Source organism: Thalia democratica, chromosome 2, assembly GCF_965202585.1.
Source record: "Thalia democratica chromosome 2, ktThaDemo2.hap1.1, whole genome shotgun sequence".
Lineage (NCBI taxonomy): Eukaryota > Metazoa > Chordata > Thaliacea > Salpida > Salpidae > Thalia > Thalia democratica.
In genome coordinates, this window is record NC_139166.1 from 77,413,583 (window position 1) to 77,436,198 (window position 22,616).

A 22,616-nucleotide genomic window follows, 5' to 3' on the forward strand; every position below is an offset into this window, starting at 1 on the left:
TTTAATAAAATTTGACTTAACAATATTGCACTAAAACGTTAAAAATTTTTCAAATAAAGATTAATTTTTGTCAAGGTATGAAAAGATGCAAAATAATATTGACTTACAAGGGCAGAAATTTTATTTGCAAAAAGGTTCTAAATTAATTCATAAATAGACAGTTATGTTATTCTTTGTACTTCAAAATATTTTTCAAAAAAGACGTCTAGCTGCCATAGACTATTAAATTATATCGATTACATCGAGTCCTTTTAAATGAATTTAATGCAATATAAAAGGTTAAATGCTCGTGTGGTTTTTACAATCAAAGCTAACTTGTTTATTGGAATAAACACAAATTTTCTTCTTCACTATTAGATTTTGCTATGAAAATCCTCTTCTTAAGTCAAAATTGCAATAACATAATTTATAAAAAAATTTAATTTAGTATATGTTATAATATTTTAAGTAGTACATATTACTAATTTAAACAACAAGAACACTACCTTTTTTTGATAACACATAATACTCTAAAATACTATCTATTGAAATTTAAGTATATTCTGAATTATTAAAACAAAATGCAAGTTTTTGAAAATTTTGTATTTTTTAAAAATAGAAGAGAGCGTAAAAAAAAGTAAGGCAGCTACAACTTTAAGCTGAAGTAATGTCGAATACGAAATCTCATAGAAAATCACAATAGTAATAAATTAAACTATTGTTCAACTTAATCAGCATTTGTTACTTGTTGTTCATTCGCTTCTTGTTCATCAACTAATGGTTCATCAACTAATGGTTCATCATCTAATGGTTCATCAGTTGATGGTTCTAACACTGATGGTTCTTTATCTTCACTGTTTTGCTGGTTACAGTGTTCTTGAACTTCTGCACCTTCTTCAGACGGCTGTTCATTTTCTTCAACAATTTCTTGCGGTTCTTCTTGAGCTTCGTTTTCTTTTTTCTCTTCTTTTTCACCAAATTTGTAGTAAAAAGAAGAGCTCGCAGATGCAGAAGCGCTCGCATGAACTCTAAACGGTGACTTCATCTGTTCTTCCTGGTTTTCTGCATATATGCGTTTGTTTTAACCGAACAGTTTGAACTTAGATTAAAATGATAGTTACTCGCTTTTAATATTAATCAAGTAAGCGTCTAACCAATATATATATATATATATTTCACTGATTGAAAAGAAAACCGTTACAAAGTTTTTATGGAAACATATAATAAGCTAACCGACTGTGTTAAGGTTTAAACTTTTAATTTACTATAACTGCAATTAAATTAACTTTAATTTTTTTTTGTTATCTAAATAAAAATTAACCTATGCTTTCGGCGTTGTTAACTTTCTCTTCCTTATTACTTTCTCCTTCGTTGTTGTTTTCTTTGTTTTTTTGAATAGATTCGAACATTTTAGCGAGAAATTTACCATAATTGAAACTAAAGCTTGCTGAGGCTTTTGCTGTTTGAAATATATATTATTTATTTGATAGTATTTTAATGTAAAATTAATAAAACATTTTTATAAAATAGTTTAGATAAATTTACAATATAAACATTAAGTGTTACCTTTACCTGATGCTTTTACGTCATTTTCAGTATTTTCAACATTTTCATCAATGTTTTTATTCAAACTGTCATCTTCTTCTATCGAATCAACCAAACCAACTTCAGCTTTTGCTTTGACGGAGGCTTCTTTAACAGGTTCTGTGACTTTTTCAGATTCTGCAACTTTTTCAAGTTCTGAAACTTGTTCAGCTTCTGATACTTGTTCAGGTTTCGATAAGCTTTCTTGAACCCAACCTGAAGCCAATAAAAGTCCAAATACGAAAGTAAGTTTGATGCTCATTATTATACTTAAAAAATAATTAATATTTTAAGTGCTACTAATTGTAAGCTAGATTGTTTTATACAACTAACTGAGAAGGAGGCTCTTATATACTCTCAGCTTTGTGCTAAATAAACATTAGTTGTATTGTTAAATATTATTCTGCGTGTTAATAACTAAATAAACTGTTAAAAGCACTTACATTAGTTTGACGTCATTTATAAAACAACAATTTTATAAGTTAATTATTGATTGGTCAACAGCAAATTAATATGTGATAATGATGTAGTTAGTTATAAACTTAAATGTATATTACATTTAATCACAATTTAACTATTTCATCGCTTTTATTATCATTAAATGACTGAACAGTTTTACAATTGTTTTTACAGTAACGCTTTTTACGTCATTTGGGATACTTGATAAAACTAACATTTTTAAAAAACAGTGTTCTTTTATTAGTAGATAGTTTATTACTTTTAGTTTAAACTACTAATTTTTCGTTCGGAATAAATACGAAATCTGGTATGATATTGAATTGAAAATATTTTTTTTCCACACTAGATATAAACGAACCTACATCTTTTTAGAAAAGCGGTTTTAAAATGTTGCACTAATAACTAAACAAGCAATATCCAATTTAAATATTTTTTTATTTAATACTATACTTTTTATTGAACGACAAAAAAAGCGCTCGAAAATTTGTACCAAGGATCAGGTTTACGAAAAAAACCTTTTGGCTTTCGAGCCGCACAACACGGACACAGTTTAATGTCCTGTCAAAAAATAGGACTAAACTTATGATAAAAATTAAATTTTTATAGTTTTAATAGATAGAAATAAGTAAATAAAAACATTAGCTTGTACCTGTTTAAATCTATCACAACTCGTTATAGCTGTAATGTTTATCATAGAAAGGCAGAACGTATTAAACGTATCATTACGTAACTCAAAAAACGAACGTTTAAAAGAGCTCAAATTTCCCGCTAAAATATTTTTTATTTTTATAGTGTTTTTCGTTGCAATTGTTGTAAAAGTGTAACTTTTTTTTACTTGAATGTATAATATGCAATTTTATTCTAATTTAATTGTACTAACTTCTAAGTTTAATCACCTAAAATATAACTGTTTGTTAACAACTGAATCCTTTTTCATTTTTTTAAGTTGGGTTAGAACTAATTTGAAACAAAAGAAATATATAGAACTATCGGTCAAAATTATCTTTAATTTTTTGGTTAGTATTAGATCCATATAAAAAATTATTAAGAATTATGTTTGCTTCCGAAATCTTACTTAAACTTTTGTATTTTTTCGACTAATATCGTTAAATCATGCAAAAAATCAGCTTTAAAACTTATGTTATCAAGCTATACCAAAGATTATTAATTAATTGAATATAAAGGTAAACTAAACTTAGTTTACTTTATATCAAATCTGATTAAGACATTGTTTTAACAAAATGACCATTGTCACTACATACTAAATTGATATATTTTAATATAAGCGAATTTCTATAAAATATAAAAGTTATAAATAATAAAAAATAAAAAATAATTTTTATCAACCATTTTTATATATTTTTGAACAGATTTAGAAACATGGTAAATTTATTATAATAGAACTTTCTAATTCAGTTTTAAAGAGTTTTTGGAAATGTTTAAAAGTTTATGTCATCAAAATATAAACATCTGAAGTGCATTACCATTCATTAAGTTTAAACTTAAGTTTGTCCACAACTTTGAAATTTCTTAGTTTTTTTATGATGTTCAATATAACAGTAACGTTTTGGATGTTTGTAAAAAAATTCATTGTAAAACATATACAAGTTTTTATGTAAATAGTTAGTAATTGCTAAACTTTAGTTTTAATAATTTCTAAAATATCTAAAACTAATAATTTTTATCCAACCAAGATAAGCTAAACGTCAATGTTTTCAAACTTTTAAATATCTTTGAAAATAGAGCAATCATTTTATTTGTTTTTTTTATTTAATCAAGTTTAATAAACAGGAGATATTGTTTTCTTAAGTTTTAAAATGCACATTAAACTACTTTTTTATTTAAAAAGCAAAGTAATTTATTTGAATAAGTAAGAAAAGCAACAGTAAAGTAAAATAGAAATAAACATCTTGAAAAGCTTTGTCAAAGTAAACGTTATAAAAAAATGTCAAAGCGATATTATACTTAAACACAATAAGTACATATATGTGCTAGTCTAAACAAATTTCGTTTAAAGTATTAAAATATTAAAAAGTAACATGTTCAGAAAGTAAACGTAAGTAAAATACAAATCAGTCGTTACATTATGATTAAGTAAAAAAAAAAGTTAATGAAACTAACACCAAAAACAAGAGAAAGCTTATTATAGTAGAATGTGATAAAGTCTTAAAAAAGATTAAATTTTTGGTAAATAATTTTAATAAAGTACGCACACTGGAACTGGATAACTCCAACCAACGTTGTTTTGAGATTTTTCAACGCATGCAATTGTTGACTCTCCGTACAAATAATATCCTGTTGAACATAATTTACTAATTAAATTTTATTACTGTTACACAATTAATTTATGTTTTTAAAGGGTGCAATGCGAATTACATTTCTGACATTTTAAATTTCGATTGTTTTAATTTATTGATGTATTGTCCCTTAATAATTTTATAAGAGCGTATGAGCTCAAGTTGTTATGTAACTGTTCATGATATTCCGTTTATCATCTTTAATTAGTAGGCACATGAAAAAAAAATGTATAAACGTATAGAATAGAAAAAAAAACAATAATTTTATTATTTTACGTCTTATTTTGATCAATGAAAACTAATTACTTTAAGTAGTCCACTAACTAGTACTTGTTTTTTACAAAAAAAGGTACTAGATAGTCTTTATAAAAGTTAGTTGCCAAATATATTTTAAAATAACTTACAACTGTATACAATAACAAAAACATAAACCTTCATCGCAAGTGAACTCGCAGATACTTCCTTCGATGAAACTTAAAGATTGGCAAATTTTACTTCCGTTGGAGGGAGATGTCGGTTCTTGACAGTAGCGATCTGCATATAAGTTTAGTTGATTGTTGTTAGTTCTCAAAAACATTATGCTAAAACAATTATTTATGTGAGAAAAAAAAATCAAAAACTCAGTATGTATAAAAACTAGCTATAAGAACTGTTTTACTTTTGGCGTTAGTAATTTAAACAAACAATACACAGAACATGTTGAGAATTTAAAGAAATATGTTTTTTTTTTAAACTTAAAAACTTACAAAAAAAAAATTAACAAATACCTAAAACATCTCGTTTCATTAAACTATGATCGCTATTGTCCGTGCTGTTTCCGGTTTCATTTCCATGGTGATTTACAGTTTCATTTCCATGGTGATTTCCGGTGTGGTTGCCATGGTTATTTCCGGTGTGGTTGTAGTAAACAAGGGACTTGTGGGCGCAATAGGGTTTCATGTGGTCGTTAGGGTAAGGCGTTGCCAGGCACAAACTTTCGCTATTCCCCTGGAGAATGTATCCTGCGAAGATGTAAATAAAATCTAGACTTAAAAGTATTATTTATTTATATAATTGACAGTTAGTTTTTTTAGCTTACTGTCATTTTTATATTAACTGCATAAAAAAAGATACCAGTGAAGTAAAATGTATGAAGTAAAAAAAGTGTCAAAAATTTAAGACAGCTACTTAGCTTTTACCTTTTTGCTATGCATTGTTTGTTTAAAATATTTGATCTTAATTTGTTTAAAACTTAAAAAAATTCTATATGTCAGATAACTATTTCAAGTACACAATGTTCTTACCATCATCACAGGTGTACTTGCAAGTTACTCTGAACTTGTCGGGGTCCTCCATACATTCGGCTGTACCGTGGGCTATCATTTCCTCCGTGCTGCAAACCAGATCGTACCCGTCCAGTGGGTCTGTTGAGAAGAATATGATTTATTAAATATTGTCAAATAAGTACCATAAAAAAGTTATAACACCGTTTGTCTTTTATGAATTCGACTGAAATTTTGCCAAAGACGTTTTGTTTTAGTTAAACACGAAAACATCTTAACTGTTTAAAATAGTCAAAAAATTGTTTGAAAACTTTATAAAAAGATTGTTTTTACATGTATTATAAAATGATATGCAGATATACTTTTCAACTGGGTTATGTTGAACTGGTTTTATAGGTTTTTGAAAATACATTTTTGAAATAATTATAGAGTAAGTATGTTTGTTATAGGTCAAATTAAAATTTAAAGTACTTTTGTTATAGATACATAAAAGTAATCAGTGAACTAAAAATGAATTTAAAATCCAGGTTGATTGGCTAAAAATAAAAACTGTGATACAAAGTTTCTAAAGTATTAATTAATAATAAAGTTCTTTCATAAAATTTGAAACGAAACGTATAACACTAATCAAACATAAACTGCATTTAGCTTATATTTATCAATTTAAATATATGTCTTTAAAATCTTAGTTTAACTTAAAACGTGTATAGTTTTTTTTTAAAGCAAACTAATTTTACTGCAGTTATGACGTAACTGTGATCGTCATAGTCGTGGGGTTTTCCCCCGATGACGCACGAAGTAGTGACGTTGTTGTTGCAGTTGTCATGGTTGCAGCAGCACCTGCACACCGAACCCTGGAATTTATGGCACTGCGCCCTTGACATCGATGGCATCGGATTCTAGAATAAAAATATATTTTTTATTTACCAGTTCAGTAAGAAACACATTCTACGTTTAAAATTTATTCGCATGACGACGTTTCGACTTTCAATAAGTCATTATCAAAAAAACTTATTATTATATTTATATTATTATTATATATTTTTTTTTAAGTAAATTAAGTTTGAATGTATTTTCCGCACTTTCTTTTTTTTTTGTTTTAAACTTTAAACTTAAACATATTAATAAAAAGGCAGTGTTTGTGTAGTTTAGTTTTTAGAAAAATGTAAGCTTAAATAAAACTCTAAATATTGTTTTTGTTTTTTGAACCATGTTAAAAAAAAATCAAAACAGTTTGTGTTTCTTTTTAAAAACGAATATATTAGATGTAATGCGTTGCTTAGTAAAATTCTTTTGAAAATTAGAAATTCTTAAATTTTGTAAAGTACTACATACTTAATCAACTGTTAACATCAAATTTGTGTCCAAACTGTTAAAAACATGTTCTTTTTAATATTTTTAAATTAGTTTGGCTGCTTATAAGTAAATTTAATGCAAATGTTTAGTTAGATAATATTTGTTTTATATAACACACTTTAATTAGCCGCTGTTTACAGTCATTTGCATGTTTGATAGTTTTACATATTATTACAACTTGAATTTAACTCAATATACCTGATTCTGTTGCTGTATGCAGGCTTCTTCTTGCTTACACCGCCTTGTGATCAGCTCCAATCCCGGTTTCAATATCCTTTTTTCAGTGAAGCACATTTCCTAAAGCATTAAAAATTATATATACAATTATTAATTAACACAATATGTTTTCCTAGTGATCAGTTCAATCTCGGTTTTTAAATCCGTTTTCAGTAAAGCAAAATTATTTTATTACACTAACTTAGCCAGTATTTATTTCGGCCATCATCAAAAAAGTTGAGATGTTTTGTGCCATCGATAAAAAACAATGAACTTCACCTTGTTAGGACGAAACCGGTCGTAGGTTTGTCTCGGATGCTGTTGTTGTTGATCGTGCGGTGAAGTTCATTGTTTATTACTCTAACTTAAAAATTTATATAAGCGCTTATTAGCTGCTAAAAGACAATATTTAATACAAAACAATTTTTTTTTAGTATACGGGGTTATTAAAAATGAAGTTTAGATATTCTCATTTTAGTAATATTGCTGAGTTTTAGAATAAACCTTTGTTGGTTTGCAAATTCTTGCAAAAGTCAAAAACAAAATATTTTCATTATAATTACATTAGTTGCATGAATAAGATTGATACCGCAACGTTTTGTTCCGTGTAGTAATAAACAGCTTAATAATGTATAACTTGTTTATAAACTTTTAATAACTAATGACTAAAAGTAGAGGTTTTTTTTTCAATTGGTTTAAAACTTTTATGACAACTTTTAGCACTTGAAAAACTTTATTTTCAAGTTAGCCACTACCAAGTAAAAACCATTTTCTTTTATTGGTTGTTTATTGTTGAAGTACTTTGAAAGCGTTAGAATAGTGTAAAACTGACACAACTTAAAAGCAACTTTTAATATCATAATATTTTAAAAATAGTATATTTTGGCAGCCAATAAACTTAATAGTTATACTTTCTTGAAAATATTTTCGTAAAAGTAAATATTTTAAACCGTTTGTCCAAATAAATAATTGACTATAGTGCATCAACTTAGATTTATACTTAGTTTAAAAAGGCTTTTATATTTAAAATTTTATGCTACAAATACTATAGTAAAAAAAGAGTTTTTAAACGTTTAAAATTTATTTAGCCCTTTTTATAAAAAAAATTAATCAATATGCCTACACGTGATTAGTTGTTGGTCACAACCAAGTTGACTTTTTTATTTATTTTGAAAATAAATCGTCACAAGTTATTTTGTTTAAATCGAAAAAACTGCTTGACTAAAATCAAATTTTTTATGATTATTTTTTTCATTAAAATTTATTGCATTTTTTATACCTGATTGTATTCACACTCGACTTCTTTGCCGATTTCTAAACAATCCGCATCAGACCTGGCGTTAGTACACACCTGACATTTCAGACCTGAAAATACGAAAATTTATTGGTTTACATATTTTATTTGTTAGTTGTAAGGTGTTATGTTAAACTCAAGTTTGTTGTTTTTAATCTACAAACAACTTTTGGAAATGTTTTATTCCTGATAATGAAAGTTTTTGAGTTTTTGAAGTTATAAATGCTTAAACTTTTTTTTTTAGTTCGACTATACACTTTACTTTTGAATATTTATCTGCATAAAAACTTTATTAGAAACGACGGTTTACATTAAGTTGTACTTAAACTAAATAAATACACGGTTGTATAACGATGCTATTTTTTTTTTGAAAAGTAATATAACAAAATTTACCGTATGATGAAGTAATAAAAACGCAAAACACCAGAACTTTGACTAAATTGTTCATACTAATAAGCCTAAACTACTTTAACTGTTTAAACATCAAATCAAACAGCATATATATATACTTGGTTGTTAATACAAAAGAGTTATTTGTTAAAGTTTGTTTTCGTTTACTATGTTGTGTAATGTTTATTTTTGTTTTCATAAATTACATTGTTTACATGTGCATTTAAACTAGTAATCTTTTTGGAATTTTAAGTAGTCGGTTTCGGTTAAACGACTTAACAACTGCGTTATTGTTTCCTAAAATTGCAACGATTGTAAGCATATAAAAATCGAATAATCGAATTTTATGTTTTTGCTCAATCAAGAAACAATAGAAAAAACAGTATTTAAAACTTTACGTAATTAGGTAAATCTGAGTATTTTTAAGCGTTTTGCGAATAATTTTTTTTTACCAAATATAATAAAGAACAATTTTTACACGCTACAAACTAATTTAAATTAATGACTTGTTTTTAAGTCATAAATTTCAAGTGGTCTAGCAGCTAATGATTAATAACCCTTATTTTAAATGTGTTTTTTGTGTACTAAAATTTAAATTTCTAAGTCTAAGGTTGATTTAAATTAGCTACAATTATGCTATTAGCTTTATCAACAAACTATTTATAAAGTTTAAAAAAATATCTCAAGTTAAAATTCTAGTTCATTAGTGTATCAATAATTTATTAAAAAATTAAGCCATTTTTTAGACTTGTAGTAAAAAGAAGTATAAATAATTACTACAATTTCAAAATATACTCTAAATATTTAGCAGTTTAATTTTAAAACCAAAATTGCTTTTGTGTTTTGTTATAAATTTTTATAGCTGTAAATATTTAATCAAACTATAGAATTAAAAAAAGGCATATTTGAAATTATCGAAACCCTTTGCCAAAATATTTTGTAAGGCTTATTCTAAAACTATATGTTCAAAAAAGTGAAAAAATCTTCTGTACAAACAAGTAGTTTATTTTGAAAAAGAAAAACACAGTTTTTTATTTTTTTTAATAGTTAAACTTTATTTTATATTTTTATTTAGTTAATGCTTAGTTTAAGTTTTAATCTATTAAGTCTAAAAATATATTTTCAAGAATATGAATGTACATACATTGTATACACTAAACAACTATTAAATTATTGAAAAAAACTATATAATAATCTAGCAAAGAACCATTTTTTAAATTTAGCTATTTGAAATCTTAATTTTGTAGTTTTACGTGTAACAATTTTTATCAAAACATTTTAAAAATTTGGTAAAGTTTAAAAACCATGTTTTTATGTTATTTCTTAAATTCATTTTATGAAGACGGTTTTGAGATTTTTTCTTATAAAGAAATATTTAATTTGATAAAATAAACTGTAAATTGTAGAATTGCTTTTAATATTTTGTTAAAAAATATTATTTAATAAAAAATCTCTTTACTAGATAAAAGGCGTTTTAGAAAATTTTACAATTTCTTTTCATTAAACAATTATATAACTTTGAATAACAGTTCTAAAATGTTTTTATATTACTGCTGATAACTAGAGCTATACAAAATATTTATAAAAGAGTTAATGCCAGATTTCATTAGCGTTAAGTTATAAATTAAATACTGATAGTTAACTTATACTAAAAATACATGGGTTATTAAAAAGGTTTTAACGATACAACAAAAATTTCGTAACATCTTTAATACCAGAACAGCAGCAAAAGCTAATTATTAATTGTATTTATATAGGAGAAAACTATATGACGAAATAACTGTTGAGTGATTTGTAAGTGTTTTGTTTTTACAATATAAAGTCAATTACATTAAAAATAATAAATAAGATAAGTAAGATAAATAATAATAATTCAATGATAGACTGAAAAGTCATGAGTGCTTTTTCATCGTTTGTTAAATTAATAATGAATGTTTTGTTGTTTTATAGTTACTGATTAATGTAAATGATTAATAATGATCTAGCATTTCGTATTAATTTTTTTATAGCCGCTTAAATACTTTATTGAACTACACACTTCAAAGTATATAAAAGCTCGTTTCTTAAGTGAGCATCCTATCATACTAACAGCTACATTTGAACAACGTTAGAAAAATCAAGCATTAAAAATGAGCATCAAACTTGTATTTGTAATTGGTTTTTTATTGGTTTCTGCCCTCGCTGAAAAACAAGTTGTTGAACCCGAAAAACCCTCGCAATCTGAAAAAGTTTCAAAACCTGAAAAAGTTTCAGAACCAGAAAAAGAAGCCTCAGCCGAAGCAAAAGCTGAAGTTAATTTGGGTTATGTAAAAATGAATGATGAAAATGTTCACAAAGAAGTAGTTGAAGTGATTGAAAATACTGATAATGGCGTTAAAGCATCAGGTAAAGACAGTAATAATAACTTTATGATAAAACTTTCAAACTAGTTTTTAAAAAAATGTTGATATTTTTAAGATAAGTTGATATTAAACAAAATATTTACTTCTAACAGCAAGTACTTCAGCAATTTTTAGTTTTGAAGAATTTCTTGCTAAAGGGTTTGAAGCTTTTCAACAAAACAAAGAAAGTAGTGAAAATGAAGAAAAGGAAAACAAAAAAGAAGAAAATAATCAAGATGCGGAAGATAACGCACAAAGTAAAGGTATATTTTGGTTTAAATTTTTAAAATGAATAACAACCAACTGTAGTTTTAAACGCAAACTAAATTAATTGACGGTTAAATTTATGACGCAATGACAGAAAATTTTATAAATATGAAAGAATATATCTACATTTGTTTATAACTAATAATATATCTAAATAAAAATCAATGAAACAGTTAATAAGGGCAATAAGATAATAACAACAACATATTCATAGAAACACCATCAGAAGAGACAAAGTCTCCATGTATCTATTCATACAATGTTCATGCGAGATCTTCAGCTTCAGCAAGCTCTTCTTTTTATTATAACTTTTATGACCCAAAAGAAGACAATGATTAAGATGAGAGTGCAGGAGAACCACAGAAAGATGATGATGTAGATGAATCACAAGAAAATTTCCCAGAACAATCTATTGAGGCAGAAATCAATAAAGTTAACGAACATTGTAACCAGCAAAACAGTGATGATAAAGAACAATTACAAACTGAAGACGAAACACAAGTTGATGAAGTGGAACAACGATAAATTTTTAATACTCCTTAGAACTTTTACCAACTTTATCTTCAAATTATTTCAACTTGACATTAATATTTTTTGTTTTTGTTATTTTTTAAAATCTCATTTTAATCGTTTCTTAACAGTTGTTTAAAAGTTTAGATAAACTTTTACAAGTTATAATTGTAGTTATTTTGTTAATTATTTTTGGCATAACAAAAATCCTATAAATATTATTAGCTTTAAAAATTAGACCGCCAATAAAACTTGTAAAGTAAACATATATAGACAAACCACCTAACCGAAAATTCAAGTTAAGTGAGATAACTTTATAGGCTTTTATAAATGAACTTAATGACAAAAATTTGTGGTTAGTGACATCTTTAAACTTTCAAAAGTAATAAATAGGAAATAAAAAAGTAATATTAAAACTTTATACAAAAAAAAACAAAAAAAAAAAGTAAGTATTGTTGAACTTAATGTTGGGAATTTTAAAACAGTTTTTTTTCAATACTATGGATCGAAAAAAGTGTGAATTTATTTTTTGATATTTCTAACTTGACAGTCATCGCAGTATTTTTGTAGCAAAATAAGTTTCAACGACCCCGGTCAAAAACTAAATTATTTAAAAAAAAATCTCATAAAATTACCACTTAATACAAAACTGTTCAGAAAGAAACATAAAAGTTACTAAAGCTCGTTTGTTTTTTTATCTTTATTTCGTTTTGTGTTTTAAATAATGATGTACCGGACCCAAAATTTCGGGTCCGGCCGGACCCGGATCCGAACTTTTTTTTTCAAATTAGAATCCGGCCGGAACCGGATCCGGAATTTTTTTTCAAACTAGAATCCGGCCGGAACCGGACCCGGACTTTTTTTTAAAATTAGAGTCCGGCCGGAACCGGATCCGGACTTTTTTTTCATATTAGAATCCGGCTGGATCTGGATATCAGACAAAAATGACAATATGCGGCCGGTCCCAGACCCGGATAGTGAGTCCGGTACATCACTAGACTATAAACTAGCCTGAGTCAGAATGAGGTTTTTAAAAACTAAAAAAAGAACTTTAATCTAATAATAAGTAGAACAGCTAGCCACAAGGTTTACAAATTTAGGTTTTATTTACAATTAAAATCTGAAATCAAGTTCTTGAACAAAATACACTAAAAAATTACAAAACATTGAAAACTGGATCAGCTCAAGCTCATTCAAAATCTAAAAGAAAACTAGCCTGAGTTTTATAAAAGACTAAACTAGCCTTAGGCATTCCAAGATTTTCTAAAGTTCCTAAAAATTTTCAAACTAGCATGTTGACACTGTCACTAAAACTAGCTAGAGTGACTATAAACAAGCCTGAGTCAGAATGAGGTTTTTAAAAACTGAAAAAATTACTTTAATCTAATAATCAGTAGAACAGCTAGCAAAGGTTGACAATTTGGTAGTAAAGTTGTGGACTGATTGTGGTACACTTAACTTATTAGTACTACCCATCATAACTAAATCCTACCTTATTTAATTAATATCTAACAAATTCTAAATTCTAACTGAGACTACTTTCTATAATCAAACACGACAGTTTTGAGTGATGAATCTTTTATATAAAACACAACAAGAAATACTAGCATATACAAAATTATTAATTACTTAGGTACTACTTTAAAAACTGGAAGCTGTTTAAATCTATATCAAAAGACTTAAAACAATAAACTAAAAATTAAATAAAACTTTTAGTAAACAAGAAAATTGTAAAATTTTTAATTAACTATTAAACTATAAACCTGGCTTAAATATTTAAACAATTAAACACCAGTTGAAATATTAACTTTTAAAACAAAACACTACTTACAATAACCATTCACAAAAAGTTCAAGATATTTTGTTGCTTCAAGCTGCACACCAAACTAACTAACTGCTTACATATAAACTGCCTGTCATGTTCTGATGTTTTGTTGCATCAGTATTTAGTTTGAAGCATTTCGTCATATAATTCTCATTGGCTCGTACATTCAACCGTTTTTAATCTAAGTATTCTCTGAGCTCAACTTTAAACAATAAATAATGCAAGTATTCATTCCAAAGTTTTCAATTTTACAACATATGTGAAGAGTTGCATTTCTGAAATGTTTATTCATAGTTTAAATGTAAACAAATGTAAATTAGTCACGTGTACAAAATGAGCCAATCACGGTAGGTGTTTAATTTTAAATGACGAAAATGACTCTTATTAATTTACACAGGGTTTGTTTTTGAAAAAACACTTTTCAGCATGCTCTTTTATACTAACAAGATCCGGGTACGGCCGGATCTCTGTTAGGATCCGGCCGGACCCGGATCCGGACTTTTTTTTTAAATTAGAATCCGGCCGGATCCGGACTTTTTTTTTCAAATTAGAGTCCGGCCGGAACCAGATCCGGACTTTTTTTTTCAAATTAGAATCCGGCCGGATCCGGATATCAGACAAAAATGGCAATATCCGGCCGGACCCGGACCCGGATAGTGAGTCCGGTACATCACTAGTTTTAAATGTCTACTTATAACTAGTTATATCGAACTAAAGTGTTTTGTGACAATGGGAATTTTGATCTATTAATTTTTTTTTTAATTTCATATACAGTATCTTAAGTTTAGTGTACTTTTATATCACAGTTTATAGATAACCTAGTTTCTTTTATATATAAAGCTTGCTAATGATAGTTTTAAAGTTGTTTAAAAAATCTGCATGGCTTAGCCATATTAACCAAACAAATTTAAAAGTTTAAACCATTTTCAAAATATAGAGTAAAGAAGCCAAAACAGTAATAACCTCCTTAAATAAAACTATAACTAACAAAAACTGAAAAATCAAAAATTATTTTCTGTCGATAATTTTATAATTCCTACATAGAGGCCAAATTAATTTCATACCAAAACAGTAAATATTTAAAAAAGAATCACTTAATAACAAACAGTTCAGTTTTACGCGAACATACTTAGAAATTAGTGCAATTAGATTACAATAAAAATAGCATGTAGTATGTTTAAACAAATAAAAGCTAGTCTAGCAAAACAGTTGTATATTAAACAGACAACGACAAAAACTAAGAAGTATTATTCACAGACTTTACTAGCAAATACAAGCATTTGAATTAAGTCCCGTTTTCTATGTTACGTAAAAAGCCTTTCAATAAATGAAAAAACTACTTGAATGAAGTTTAATTAATATAAACAGAGTAAAACTCCTTTTTTCATCAACCTGTTTAATTACAGATTAAAACTTACTTTTATCACGAAGTACAGTATAAATTTATATGTTTTTAATTGTAAATCGCGTATTTTGTTGATGTTTAAACTTAAAATATTTTAAGTTGTTTTTTCTACAAAGATGTACGTATACTAATATTAAGTGCTTGATAAATATTTTTTTATCTATATTTTAGTTCAATTGAAACTAAACCAGCTTTTATATTTGTTCAAAACAAAAAGCATGTAGTTTAAAATAACAGTTATAGTTAGTGATCAGCCGAATCCAAGATTCGGACTCGAATTCGGACGAATCTTGCCTTTTTGGACTCGGATTCAGCTAAAGCCTAATTTAAAAATTAGATTCGGGTTTTGCCGAATCCTTAAATTCAAAATAAGACTCGGATTCGGAATCGGTTAAATCTTAACTTCAAAATAAAATTCGGATTCGATTTCGGCCAAACTGAAATTAAAGAACACTTTAAACTTTTTAAACATGCTTATTAGTTTTTCAGAAACTAAATGAAATGTAAAACTAGCTAATGATTTAACGCTTGAATAAATGAAAAAACGGTTTTTTACACTAATAAAAAGCCTTATTAATTTTGATTTAGAGTTTTGCAGACATTATAAAAATTTTCATCAACTATTTTTGCTAGACTCTCAAATAAAGTTAAACAAATAGTTAAGGCGTTTAATCTAAGTTTTTTGGATAACTGCTCTTATTTATACATTATATGTTTAATTTTTTATGTGTGCTCGTTGTAATGATCTGCAACATTAGAATAACGAAAAAAATTGCAACTTATATATCTATAATTAAAGCAGATAATTGTTTACTTTTAGCTGTATAATTTTTGTCAATACTTTATTATTTAAATAATTTTTTATTTAACTTATGACTTATGCTGAAGCTTTGAACATTTTAATATTTTGTTTCAAAAACAATATTCTAAAGAAAGAAAAATATCTTAACAATGAAACTTATTTAATTTGTAATGAACTGCTGCAACTATTTACTTTATTCATTGTTGATCTCTGAATATTAAGAGAATGTTTAGAGCTTGCTGCAGTTATTAGAAATAAGGCTTAAAATCAATGATGTATTAATTCATTAAAAATTTTTTGCCTAGTGGTTCTTTTGTATAATAGATAGATCACCCAAACGATCTTGCCCAATTTATATAAAGTTGTCTAGAATAGTCTTAAGTATTGATAAAAAAAATTCACTGATACATTATAATAAGTTATTTAAAAAGTGATTTATATCTATTATGTCCGATTTTAGTAATACAAACACCAAACTACCCGCAGAGGGTCCCAAGCACAAACATGTTAGAAAGTCACCCGGTCTGCGGGTGAAGTATTGGCAAAACGGCCAGGTTTACAATCTACCCATAAACTAACCAGACCCAACTGAGACTTTGGATGTTAGCCCACCAGGCTGTTATAAAAACAAAATCTTAAAATGATTGAAGTTATATCATTATTTTTACAGGGTGGCCAAAAAACCTAAAGTCCTGGAATTTGACAATATAGACTAAAAAACTAGAAAGAATCTAGAATTTGAGAAGTTTTGGAGAAAAAATCAGGAGTTTTGAACAAAAATCAGTAAAGTACGTGGATAACAAACAATTTTTATATATTAAGCAGTAATGTTTTAATTTAATACAATGAAATCTATCAAATAGATAAAAATTTTTGTCATAATTACAATTTTGTTTATCTAAAATCACTTTAAAGTAGCTTTACAGGATCTTTTCTATGTTTTTATACAATTTAACACAGTTTATAACATTAAACTAAACTTTTAACTAAAAATAGCCCGAAAATGTGTACTTTAAAAACACTGAAAAAATTTTGAAAACCTGGAAAAAAATTTCAAAAACATTTTGCGTACCTATCTTTAGCAATAATTAGAGACCTTAATTTGTTATATATCTCGGAAGAATAGAAATCTTGAAGCTAAAAGGCAAACTAGCCTTGATGATTATAAGTCTATCAAACTCTGGAACATTTAAGATTTAATAGCGATTTAATTTCATTAAAAAAATGAATACGATTGGTATGAACAATCAGCCTTTTTCAATTGTAAAAGATCAAGGCTTTACAGAGCTCTTAGCTGAATTAGAGTTAAGATACGTAAATCCAAGTACTAAGTACTTCAATGAAATCATGCTTCTACAGGCTTATGATAGTCTGAAGCAGAAAGTTATTAAAGATTTGTCACATGCTTTGTATTTGTCATTCACAAGCGATATGTAAAACAAATGAATCACGTATTTCTTTAGCCACGAACTGGTTGAATAAAGTTTTGAGTTCAAACATCGTGTTTTGAATTGCCGGAAAATAAAGGGTGAGCACACTGGTCAAAACATTTGTAAATAAAGGATATGCTTAATAATTGAAATATTACCTTGGATCATTTTCACGTTTTTTTTTGCGAGACAGTTCTAGACATATTAAAAAGACTATATTATTAATGAAAACTTAATTAGTACCCTGTTTTATCCATACGCTCAAGGTACGAAAATTAGTTTGACATTTCAGCCATTCTTCTAAATCGAGCGAAACGCTAAAGATTTCCAGGTAGACTTTGACCACGCACAAACATAGCGAAAAAACCTTGCTTTTTGTTCAAGATGTGGATACAAGGTGGAACTCAACATATCTTATCCTAAAGAGACTAAAAAAGCTTAAATCAAGTGTCCAGTACTACGTGGCTAACTAAAAAAACGATCAAGATCCGAATATTACACCTGAAGAATTGCAGCTGGTTGATGACATTACTCTACTGCTCGAACCTTTTTTTTTTTTTTTTTTTGTAATAAAGGAGTGTAGTAAAACCAGTGCATTGCTCTCAAGATTCCACATGCAAAATCACTGACAATGTGTGCTAACTTTAATGAAAACTCAAAAGAACTATCAAATATTTGTAAAACTTTAGCAAAAAATATAGGAGAGGCCTGCGAAAGAAGGTTATATACCAATAACAACAACTTAAACCTGAACGACAAAAAATCACAACAGCTGTTGATCCACGATACCAACGTTCCGCCTGAAAAATACTGTTAAAGAGCTTCTAAAATTATATGCTAAAAAGTGTATCTGTTCCGAGGCTAATCAAGGTGGTGATTCTTCAATATTGCCGCCAGAAACACCAAAACCTCAGCACTCTGTAAATTTTGATCCAAAGAAGTTTTCAACTTACTACTCTCAGTTTAAAATCGAATCAAACACAGGTACACAGCAGGACAAGCAACAGGATTCTTCAGATGAAGAAGTTGAAGCAGAAACAAAGGGCTTTTTGCTACAGAAAGTTTGATTGCAGAAACTGAAGAGGATACAATCTTTAACTGGTGAAACTTGAACCAGACAAAATACCCACATCTTGCCAGTTTTGCAAGGAAATGTTTTGCTGTACTATCATCTTATGTTTATTCTGAAAGAATACTTTCTGAAGCTGGAAATTTGTAGGAGCAAAAGGGCTGTAGATTGCTTACACAGACCGGCGAATTTTTTTTTTTCTCTAGCATAACTTAAAAAAACAAGAATAGCCTTTTGTGGTATAACAGAGCCAACTTTTACTGTTGTAGTTCGTTTTATATTTTCAGACAGCTGCTTAAGTTAATCTTTATTTCTTTTCTGTTATAGTGAAAGTTTAATCCTTAGTGGAATATAAAAGCTTTTTCATTACAATTGTAATTCTTACTCTTTTTAGGCTTAAATAAAGTTGGTAATATGTTTCAATTTATTACGGCTTGTTATTTCCAAATGAGCTCAGTTTTATAAATATGAACACTTGCAAAAGTTTATGTTCTAATTCGTTAATGGTCTCAATGAAAATTAACTTTTAAGTTAAATACAAAATTTATTTTTTTCTCTAACTTGTTTTCTGCTCTAAGCATCTATAATTTATTTATTTTGTGTCACAAAAGTATAACTTAATTTTTATAGTTGCTTGCATGTATATCAAAATATAGATACTAAGTTTTGTGTATGTAGCTTAATTTTATTTCTACTAGACATTCGTTTTTTGTTGATTTAGAAAAAATATTTTAAAATAAATATGTATTTATATATTAAGACGTTAAAAGCATGGTACAAACTTTTTTTTACGAAATAAGTAAGACTATAACACGTAAATAATATTTATAAACTCTAAATAATACTGTATTTACATAGCAAGCGGATTAAATCTTCCGAACTCCTAACACTATAATGTTCGGATTCGGACTCGGATTCGGCCGAATCCTAATATGAAATTCAGATTCGGATTCAGCCAAATCCTATTATTCATCATCATTATCCTAATACAGCCGAATCCTAATAATCATAACTATAACTTCAATTGGAACTCTAAAAACAAAAAAGTTTAATTCAAAGCCAAAATTGGTTTAACATTTTCTTGTAAGTTTTCACAGTTTTGAATATTTATCAAACTATAAATTAAAATAAAGGCATATAAAAATTAACAATAGCACATATTAAAATATTTTATAATGCTTATTCTAACATTATATGTTCATAGAAATAAATAACAACTTATAAACTATTTAACAAACCATTGGTTAATTTAAAAAAAGAATACAGAAAGATTTTTTCTGTTTAACAATAAAATTTTGTTACTTTTTTATCTTTTTTTTGTGAAAAAACGTTTTACTAAGACTTAATATTTAGTTTAAGTGTTAACATATTTAGTAAAACTTTATTTTTCACTATTATTAATTAGATACATTGTTTAAACTAATAGACTGTTAAATTATTGTTTACTCGGATTTTGAACGTGGTATAGCTGAATTATTAAAATACGTTATAAATAGCCTATAAAAAAAACCAATATTAAAATTTAGTCATTTGGAATCTTAATTGTGTAGTTTTACGAGTAAAAAATGTTAACAAAGCATTATGGTGAAATCAAAAATCCGTATTTTTACACTACTTCTTAAATTACTTTGTAAAAAGTAGTTCTGCGAATATAATATTTAATAATATTTACTTTGATAAAATAAAATGTAAACTGTGGAGTTATTTCGAATATTTAATAAAACAGTTTAATTTATTAGTGTTTGAAAAACCTTTATTAAAAAAAATCTTAAGAAAATTTTTTATAAGAAAATTTTTAATAAGTTAGTTGAATATTTTTATATTAAAAAATTATATTACTTTAAATACCAGTTCTAAATCATTATTAAATTACCGTTAATAACTAAAATTATACAGTATACGTTTTAAGTAAGTTATGTCGGATTTAACTAATGTTAAGTTGTATATATAATACTCATAGTTAACTGAAATTAATAATATATTATTTATTAAAACAGTTTTAGCGATACAATGAAAATGTCGTAACATCTTTAATACTAAAACAACAGCAACAACTGAATACTATGTTTATTTAGGAGAAATATGTATGATGAAATAACTGTTGCGTGTTTTATAAGTGTTTTGTTTTTACAGTATAAAGTCAATTATATCAATTTTTATGACTAAGTTAAGTAATAATGATTTAACGACTTATCGAAAAGTCATGAGTGCTCTTCGGTCATTTGTTAGTATACTAATAATGAATGTTGTTTTACAATTGACGTCAAACTAGTATAAGTGCTGTTAACTAGCTAATAGGGAACTAACATTTTATATTAAATGTTTTTATATCAGCTTGGTTTGTTTATCTAACTACACTCTTCAAAGTATATAAAAGCTCGTTTTTAAGTGAGCTGTGTAAAACATTCTATCATACTAACAGCTACATTTGAACAACGTTAAAAAATCAAGTAATGAAAATGAGCATTAAATTTATATTTTTATTTGGTTTTTTATTGGTTTCTGCCTTCCCTGAAGAACAAATTGTTGAACCCGAAAAAACCTTAAAACATGAAAAAGGTTCAGAAGCAGAAAAAGAAGCCTCAGCCGAAGCAAAAGCTGAAGTTAATTTGAGTGATGTAAAAATGAATGATGAAAATGCTAATAAAGAAGTTGTTAAAGATATTGAAAATACTGATAATGGCGTTAAAGCATCAGGTAAAGACAGTTATAACTTTTCGATAAAACTTTCAAACTAGTTTTCAAAATTTTTTTTAATATTTTTAAGATACGTTAGCATTAAATAAAACTTTTATTTCTAACAGCAAGTGCCTCAGCAAGTTTTAATTTTGAAGAATTTCTCGCTAAATGGTTTGAAGCTTTTCAACAAAACAGAGAAAGTAGTGAAAATGAAGAAGAGGAAATGAAAAATGAAGAAAATAGTCTAGGAGCGGAAGATAACGCACAAAGTCCAGGTATATTTCGATTTAAAGTTTTAGAAATAAATAAAATACAACTATAGTTTTATATGCAGTCTAAGTTAATGGACGGTCAAGTTTAAAACGCAATACCAAAAAATTTTATAAGTATGTAAAAGTATATCTACATTTGTTTATAACTAATAAAATTTTTAAATAAAAATCAATGAAACAGTTAATTATAACAATAAGATAATAACAATAACATGTTCACAGAAACACCATCGGAAGAGGTCAATTCTCCATGCTTCTATTCGTACAATGTTCATGCAAGATCTTCAGCATCAGCGAGATCTTCAGCATCAGCATCTGCGAGTTCTTCTTTTTACTTTTATGATCCAAAAGAAGACAAGGAAAATATTGAAGATGAGAATGCAGAAGAACCACGGAAAGATGATGAAGATGAGAATGCAGATGAACCACAGGAAGATGATGATGATGTAGATGATCTTCAAAAAAATATTCCAGAACAAGAACAAAAATCTGACGTGGTTCAAGAGCATTGTAACCAACAAAACAGTGAAGATAAAGAACCATTAGTTGATATACAATCTGTTGAAGAAACACAAGTTGAAGAAATAAAACAACAATAAATTTAAGATACTCATTGACATTTTTACTAATTTTACTATGGAAACTACTTCAAAATGCCAACAAAATTTCTTGTTTTATATCCTTTTTTAAACCTTTTTTTAACGTTTGTTTACATTTTTTCAAACTTAAATAAACTTTTACAAAATATCATTACGTTTATTCTAACTAATTAATTTTTATATCATCGAAAACTTAGAAATAATATTAACTTTACAAGTTGATGGCTAATGATTTTTGTACACTAAACATATATAGACTAACCACCTAACCAAAAATTCAAGTTAAGTTAGATAACTAAAACTATGAATTAAACAAATTTATATTCATGTAATGTTTGGATTTAGTAGAATAATACATTTTAAAACTATTTTTTTAACTTGAATGTAATCGAAATTTTATTCTAGCAAAATTAGTTTAAACTACACCATTCATACAAGTAACCTCATTTTAAAACATACGTTTTAGTTTAGTCTTGAGTCCTTAATTGCATTGAACTTTAATTTTTTGATTTATAACTTGCAAAGAGAAATAAAGTAGTG

The 22,616-nt window shown here is 26.8% G+C and overlaps 2 protein-coding genes across 3 annotated transcripts; one reads left to right on the forward strand and one right to left on the reverse strand.

The window, feature by feature from the left end:
- Window positions 1-567: 567 nt before the first annotated feature.
- Window positions 568-1,897, reverse strand: LOC145829214 (uncharacterized). Of its 2 annotated transcripts, none has more exons than XM_082936949.1 (3): window positions 1,546-1,897; window positions 1,301-1,438; window positions 568-1,041 (listed from the first exon to the last, which is right to left on the reverse strand). In XM_082936949.1, exons 1-3 carry the CDS (start codon window positions 1,823-1,825, stop codon window positions 707-709), a joined length of 753 nt encoding a protein of 250 aa, XP_082793075.1. In that variant the 5' UTR covers window positions 1,826-1,897; the 3' UTR covers window positions 568-706. The 2 variants fall into 2 exon arrangements, with proteins under 2 accessions (XP_082793075.1, XP_082793076.1); XM_082936950.1 differs by having other exon boundaries at window positions 1,552-1,896.
- Window positions 1,898-20,936: 19,039 nt separating this feature from the next.
- On the forward strand, window positions 20,937-22,224 carry LOC145849835 (uncharacterized). The gene is made up of 3 exons (XM_082954910.1): window positions 20,937-21,223; window positions 21,331-21,480; window positions 21,700-22,224. Exons 1-3 carry the CDS (start codon window positions 20,980-20,982, stop codon window positions 22,074-22,076), a joined length of 771 nt encoding a protein of 256 aa, XP_082811036.1. The 5' UTR covers window positions 20,937-20,979; the 3' UTR covers window positions 22,077-22,224.
- The last annotated feature ends 392 nt before the right edge of the window (window positions 22,225-22,616 follow it).